We start from the raw sequence: 7,752 nt of genomic DNA, 5'->3' as shown, positions 1-7,752 counted from the left end.
TACAGTGGCTCTACCCTGCAGTGGGAATACCGGAGTATTACTTGTCACGTCCCTGACCCCGAACCGGCGACGATGACGCCGACCGGACTTCGGGGACATATTTTAACGCGACAGCGTTAAGGAGCTCGTGTCGTAGAAAAGCCGGTGTCATCAGCGTCGGTGTCGGCGGCGTTGGCCGTGAGCGATAAATCCCAGCAGGCACTTCATGAATAAAAAACAACTTGCAAGATGGGCTGGGTGGGAATCGAACCAGGGTCTCCGGAGTGTGAGACGGAGACGTTACCACTGAGCCACGAGTGTTTTCTTTTATTACCGGCTTGGCAAAAGAAAATACAATGTGAGTATTACATGGCCATAAAAAACAACTAGTCAATGCCGGATCACTGTGGTGTGATAACAACGATGTAGGCTAGTCACTTTGTCCAGAACACTTAGCCAATCAGGAGGATCACTCCGTGGACAGAAAAATTCGCGTATATATCGATGCTTCAAAGCGGTACAAAAGCGCCTCTAGTGAACGCGGTGTTGCCTTAGAAACGAGCTGTTTCTAAGGCTCAGGAGTGCGTCGCTTGCTCAGGCGCACATTTCGTTGTCGCGCCGAACGCTGCGTTGCTCGACGCTCACCGCGTCCGATGCAGGGCGCGTAGTCGCTGCGCCGTAGCCCATTGTCTTACACTCCTTGGCGGGTCGACGGGAACGCTATCGCGTTCAACTCTTGAAGGCGAAGCTTAAGCGTCCTCCAATTTTAACGCGACAGCGTTAAGGAGCTCGTGTCGCAGAAAAGCCGGTGTCGTCGGCGTCGGTGTCGGCGTCAGCGTCCGTGGCGTTGGCCGTGAGCGATAAATCACGGCAGGCACTTCATAAATAAAAAGCAACTTCCAAGATGGGCTGGGTGGTAATCGAACCAGGGTCTCCGGAGTGTGAGACGGAGACGTTACCACTGAGCCACGAGTTTTTTTTTTCTTTATTGCCGGCTTTGACATACACAAACAATACAGAAAAAGGAAAAAAATGTCAACAAGGATTTCGCTGGCACGACATATCAAAATTTTTTCAATGCTGCAAGTTTATCTAGCATGTCAATCCATGTTGGTTGTTCAGGGAGTGCCGGATGGACATCCCTGAACCGTACTACAGATTCAATGAAGTGATCACGTGTAGGTCGCGAATTGACATCGGCATTGTTGAACTGCGTTCTAGCTTTCCACAAACTGTGGAGGCCCAGGAGCATTATAGCGTCATACGGAAAAGCCTCCGTTTCTACCGGTAAGAATCTTATTCCATGTGGATCTAAAGGTAACTCTTTTTTTAAAGTCCTTTGAAGCACATCCCAGAAAAAGATGGGATCCCAGCAATCTAGAAACGCATGCTCTATCGTTTCAGGTTTCTTACATAAGAAGCAGTTTATGGACCGCGGGACAAAAATACCCCTGTTATGCATCCATGTTTTAACTGATAATGTGTTAGTGTGTAGTTTAAAGAAAAAGGTTTTTACCGAAGGGTGTACTGGCATTCTTTTAACCCTTTTGAGGACGTCTCCTGGGCCTCCACGGTTAGACATACGGTAAATCGGTACAGGAAGCATAGTGTCAATTAGGTCCTTATACAGTTTTTTCCTATTAATATTGGCGAGATACTGCACAGAAAACCGCACATGCAACATTCTGTACGCAAGCACGACTTCTCGCAGGTAACCTTTAACGGAATCATGCATTGCTTCACACGAGCATACAACAAATCCTGGAAGGTGTCGACATAAAAGCACTTGCATGACTGTGCGAAGGAACACATCATTCTGGTCGCGAAGGTACATAAAGCGCGACACAACTTGTCGCACAAATAAATGTGCCAACCCAAGGCCCCCTTTCTTTACTGGCAAGAACAAGTTTGTGCGGCTGGACCTTTCCCAAGTTGATGCCCATATGAAAACGGCGAAGATACGGTGAATTTTTTGGATGTTGATCCGCGAAGCACATAGCACGTTCATGACATACCATATCTTGGATGTAAGAAATAGGTTACAGACCGTGGTGCGCGAGAACATTGACAGCTGTCGCCCCTGCCACGCGTTAGTCTTTTCCTTTACTCTCGCCACTTGTTCATTCCAGTACGGCTCTGGGTCGCGATAAGAGTCGAGAGGCACGCCTAGGTAGGTTGTTGCAGTGGTTGACCACCGAAGTCGAGCGAAGCAGCCTGGCGTTTCTTCCCATTCACCATGCCAAAACCCATAACTCTTCTCCCAGTTTATTTGCGCCCCGGTGCACTTGCAGTAGGATTCGACTACCGCCACGGCCTCACAAATACTATTTCTATTTGAACAGAATATGGCGATGTCATCGGCATACGCCAATATTTTCACCTGTGTGGACTGTAACCTGAAGCCAGTTATCCGTTCATTGTTTTGGATGGCCTTGCACAAAGGCTCAAGGTAAGCCGCGAATAGCAGGGGCGACAGCGGACATCCCTGCCTGACAGAAGACAGCACTTGCACGCTGTCTGTCAGCTCCCCGTTCACAGTGACCCGAGTTGAGCAGTTAGCATACGCCATCCGGACACCATCTGTTATTACGCTTCCCACGTTGCAATGCTCTAATATGGCGAAGAGAACATCGTGGGAAACACGGTCGAAGGCTTTAGCGAGATCTAGTTGCATCATTGCCACTCGATCGCCAAATACATCGCAACATTCTAGCACACTTCGAGCTACGTGTATGTTCGTGGCGATGCTTCTACCCTTTATACCACAGGTCTGATGCGTGCCAACCAGCCTCGTTATCACACCCTGCAATCGTTTGGCCAATACCTTCATAAATATCTTGTAGTCGACGTTGGTAAGGCTTATCGGGCGATAAGACCCCACTAACTGACGTTTTTCAGGTGCCTCAGTTTTTGGGATGAGAACGATGTGCGAAGTTGTGAAGGACAGTGGTATATGTTTTTGCTGATACGATTCGGCGATAACTTTGAGTAGAATCTGGGCTATAATTGTTTTGAATGTTTTATAAAATGCTACACCTAGGCCATCAGGGCCTGGTGCCTTGCCGACAGGTAGTGCATCTATTGCAGCCTCTATTTCTTTCATGGAAATTGGCTGTTCCAAACGCGCTCTTTCTTCTTCTTCCAGCTTTGGCAGTAACGACAGAAATTCAGCTTTAAAGCCCACTATAATGGTGCGCGGTTGACCGAGCAATTCTTTGAAATGGTCAGCGACGACGTGTTTGATTACACTGCGGTCCTCCGAAACGTCATTACCGTTTCTTATTTGCCGTATTTCCTTATTGCAAGCGTATTGTTTTTCGTCCGATAACGCACGTTTTGTGGGCGTTTCACCGGCCCACAGCTTCTCGGCCCGTGCACGGATAACCGCCGCCCTGTACTTTTCTGCATCGATTCTCTCTAACTGAATTTTTATGTTTCTTATTTCGTTGGTGTAAGTACCTGGTTGGGAGCATTCTATACCCGTAAGAAATACAAGTTGCTCACGAAGCAGTGTTTCGTTTCGTTTGTCTTCATAACGCAATGTGCTACTACTTTCGATGGCTTTCATTTTTACTAATTGCTTAAACTCCTCCCACTTTACACCAATACTTAAAGATTGCACTGCGAGTAGCTTCTTTAGCTTCTCATCTACATCCTTAACGAAAACCTGATCCTCCATCAATTTCGCATTAAGTTTCCAAAGTTCCCACTTGAAGTACTTTTTGTTTTCTTTTTTACCAAAGGTTGCAATAACTAGACAATGGTCACTGAAAGACACTGGCTTAACCTCGTACGATGTGCATAGTGGTACAAGTTCAAGCGACACATACAGCCTGTCCAATCGTGCATGGCTATCGCCTTGAAAATGTGTGAATTGCGGACACGCACCATTTGTGACAACACTTCCAATATCTTCTAAGTTGTGGTCGTGAACTACAACATTCAAGACCTCCGAACTCTTATCTCGCACTGGCAAACCTTTTACACGGTCTACCGAACGACAAACAGAATTGAAGTCCCCCAACAAGACTAGTACTTTTTCACAATCGAGATACATCTGAAAACGCTCAAAAAACTCTTTTCTCTCCGCCTCTACATTTGGAGCGTAAGCACAAATGACACGGAAATTCAGACCATATTGGAAATAATCGACAACCAGGAGGCGTCTACTTTGGCACGAAACGAGCGTTTGCACAGTTATACCGACACTATTGCGGATGAAAAGGGCACAACCACCAGAGGCACCGACAGAATGACACACACAAACGTCATAATGCTGACGGAAAGTGGACACCATTCGATCAGTAGCTTCCTGGCTATCAATTTTGGTTTCTTGGATTGCCACCACGTGTAGATTGTTTTCTAAGAGAAGGCGACTAAGTTGACACTGTCGCCTTCTTGCTCCAAGACCTCGTACATTCAGAGTCGCTACACGTAGTGCTTCAGGAAGGTGGATCGCCATATCGAGAGAAAAGAAACCCTATCTTATGGTGTCTACCCTCACGACAACATCACACGCCCCCAAACCCCATTTCGGGATCTACAGCACGAAACTACGGAGGCGGTTTCCCCGCCTGCCGTGAATCGGCCGGAATGTTCGGCCGCAGTTTCCAGGACGCTCGCCTCATACCTGCTGCTTTAAAAGGAGGCTCATCACCGCCTATTTCATCTTGTTGCGACGCCTTGCTCACGGCCTCATCGTGCGACCGCTTTCCGGCCATGTGGCTGGACCCTTCAGGGGAAGAGTCCATGGGCTCCGCCACCGGTTGGGTGGCGTTCTCCGAAGACGCGTCAGGCGTTTCCGCTGCGTTCTTTGACGCCGCCACGGCGTGCTGTGCCGGAGGCAGATGCGTCTGTCCAGGAGATGCGCGAGCCTTGGGTTGCGCGTCCAACTGATGCGCGCTAGGAGCAGCCGACGTGGTCTCCTGCACCGCTGATCCGCTAGCTTCTTTCGATGCCTCCTCCGCGTCAGCCTCATCCATGAGAAGTGCTGACGTCTCATCACTGCTCACTGGCCCGGCGACGCTGGCGTACGTCCGTGCGCAGTGGCCCTCTTCGTGTCCAAAGCGACGGCACGAACCACACCGTGGAATTTGACAGTCACGCCGAATATGACCTGTGCCACGGCAGCGAAGGCACAGGGGTGGCCGGCCCGATACGACAACAAGCGCCAGCTCTCCAGCAACGTTCACCTGGTGCGGCAAGTCGTCGAGCTTCACGCCAGCGTTCAACTTCAAGGTCACCATCCTCGTAGTTGACCCCTTATCAGACACGCCGTGAGCGCGCCACAGCTCTCTTGAGATGTCCGTCACCTTCCCAAATGGCGAGAAGGCAAGACGCACGTCTTCGTCTGGTACGCTGTGAAGGAGCCAGTGCAGCTTCATTCGAACATCCCGGTTTGCAGGGTCGATCACGAGACATCTCGCATTTTTCACTTTCAACTCGCCGATGTTGACAATCTTCTTCGCGGCGTCGGCATCCTTGAATGTAACCGCCCACACATGACTCATGCGGTACGCGCCTAAGGCGATAACTTCCGGCAGGAGCGAAAGTGGAGCGAGCGCGTCACGAAAATCTTCCACCCGGTATGGGCGGGCACTGATGTCCCCGTGCAGGAAAACGGTATTTAAGACAAGACGACCTGTAGGCAAAGTAGGCAGTACGACCTGGTATTCGTTGTCCGATGCAATAGCCCTGTTTCCGCGACCAGGCATGGCCGCTGTAGCCGCTCCGACGGAGCCCGTCATCGCACGTCCGTCACGCTCGGTGGCCGGAAGTAGACTCACTGAGCCACGAGTTCGATGCTTCAAAGCGGTACAAAAGCGCCTCTAGTGAACGCGGTGTTGCCTTAGAAACGAGCTGTTTGTAAGGCTCAGGCGTGCGTCGCTTGCCCAGGCGCACATTTCGTTGTCGCGCCGAACGCTGCGTTGCTCGACGCTCACCGCGTCCGATGCGGGGCGCGTAGTCGCTGCGCCGTAGCCCATTGTCTTACACCCCTTGGCGGGTCGACGGGAACGCTGTCGCGTTCCACTCTTGAAGGCGAAGCTTAAGCGTCCTCCAATTTTTTTTACCCTTGGCGCCAGCCACACGATGCCACTGACGCTCTAGGCGTTTGACTTTGCGTTCGGTGCTGTCCTCCGTCAACTTCGGAACGCCTGTTCTGGGACGCTTCCCGCGTGCCGCGGTCGCCCCCGTAGCGTCTGCTTGATCTTCGGCCGTAGTGATCTCGGTGCTGTCGCTCATGTCTTCCTCTTCACTTGCTTGACTTAAGAGCAGTGGCTCTTGCGTGAAGCCTATTTCGGCACGTTCCTCAGTTGCCTTCCTCATGTCGCGGCTGTCAGGTGTCGTCCCTCCAGTTTTCTCGGCTTCCGACTCCCGGACCTTCGCGTTCCTTGGTGTTGCTGTTCAGAGCCGACTTTTCGGCCTCCTCCGCGTCCATTATATTCTCTTGGACTTCTTCTGTAGGGAGAACCGTTTTGGTTACTCTAGCGTAGCGCCTTGCACAATCATTGCTTTCGTGTCCGAACGCCCGGTACACACCACAACGTAGCGTCTGGCAGTCCCGTCGAATGTGTCCTTGCCTGCGGCACCTCAAACACAGTGGGGACCGGCCTGGAGCCACAAGAAGGACAGTGCCACTTCCAAGCTTGAAAAGATGAGGCAGGTCATCAAGCTCAACACCTTCCTTAAGTCTCATTCGCACGACTCTCGTCGTGGACGTCGCATGTTCAAAACCGGTGACGGACCAGTTGTCGTTCGACACGTCAAGGACGTCACCAAAGCTACGCAACGCTTGACGAAAGCTCTCACTTTGGACAGCAATGTCGACCCAGTGCACTTTCACGGTGACGTCTCGTTGGACGGGGTCAATCACAGCGCAGAAGCCGCCCTTGACTTGAAGTCCACCCGTTTTCACGAGAGCATCCTTGTCCGCCTTGCTGCGCAACTTCACTAGCCAGACGTGATTCATCTGGTAGGCTCCAATACCCGTGATGTTCTTGATGATACCAGCGTCGTCCAATGGCTCGCGAAAATCTTCCAGCCGATATGGTCTTCTTGCCAGGTCCCCGTGCAAAAAAAAACGCACTGCTGCATGCTCTCGCCTGAAGGCAGTGTTGGCACCAACATCCTATAATCCGAGGGTGCAGAAGAAAACCTGTCACCGCGGCCAACGACGGCCGCCAAAGAACCTCGCACGGAGCGAGCCATCACGCGTCCTTCCTCCTCGAAAGCAGAACGCGGAGTGACCACTCAGCCACGAGTTCGATGCTTCAAATCGGTACAAAAGCGCCTCTAGTGAATGCGGTGTTGCCTTAGAAACGAGCCGTAGAAAGTTATACTGCAGTGTATATCGGTAATTATGAACATGTAACTTACAGAAGTCGCAGTTACACGTGTAGCAAAGTGCGTTTCCGCTACATTTCTTCTGCGCTTTCCGCACACGCAGAGCCATCTTGCAGTAAACACAGAAGACACCCTCTTCTCAATGTACGGCGCTGCCCCGACAGGAGGCGCGCCACGCGCGCATAGGGGCTGTGCGGGGGCCGGTGCGAGGCGCGTCGCGGCCCGGACTCCCTCTCCCCTGACGACGCTTCGCCTTGCTCCTTCACGGGTTGCAGAATCAAGCGTCCTTCCTTTCTTTAGATCACTATCTGTCTATCTCTCTACCCGTGCCGATCACGGCTTTTGGCTGGCGTGCATCGTTCCCCCCTCCGAGACACCGAGTTCTTTGGTTCGTTCCGCTTGCTCAGGCGCACGTTTCGCTGCCGCGCC

General features: G+C 51.6%; 1 protein-coding gene across 1 annotated transcript; it reads right to left on the bottom strand.

The window, feature by feature from the left end:
* Positions 1-4,259: 4,259 nt before the first annotated feature.
* On the bottom strand, positions 4,260-5,955 carry LOC142559703 (uncharacterized). Its single transcript, XM_075671259.1, has one exon. It carries the CDS (start codon positions 5,724-5,726, stop codon positions 4,533-4,535), a length of 1,194 nt encoding a protein of 397 aa, XP_075527374.1. The 5' UTR covers positions 5,727-5,955; the 3' UTR covers positions 4,260-4,532.
* Positions 5,956-7,752: the final 1,797 nt, after the last annotated feature.

Source organism: Dermacentor variabilis, chromosome 10, assembly GCF_050947875.1.
Source record: "Dermacentor variabilis isolate Ectoservices chromosome 10, ASM5094787v1, whole genome shotgun sequence".
In the NCBI taxonomy this organism is placed as follows: Eukaryota; Metazoa; Arthropoda; class Arachnida; order Ixodida; family Ixodidae; genus Dermacentor; species Dermacentor variabilis.
This window is presented reverse-complemented; position numbering and strand designations above follow the sequence as displayed.

Coding starts and splice junctions, on each gene's coding strand:
- LOC142559703 (XM_075671259.1), bottom strand. CDS start 5,726: ATGACGGGCTCCGTCGGAGCGGCTACAGCGGCCATGCCTGGTCGCGGA.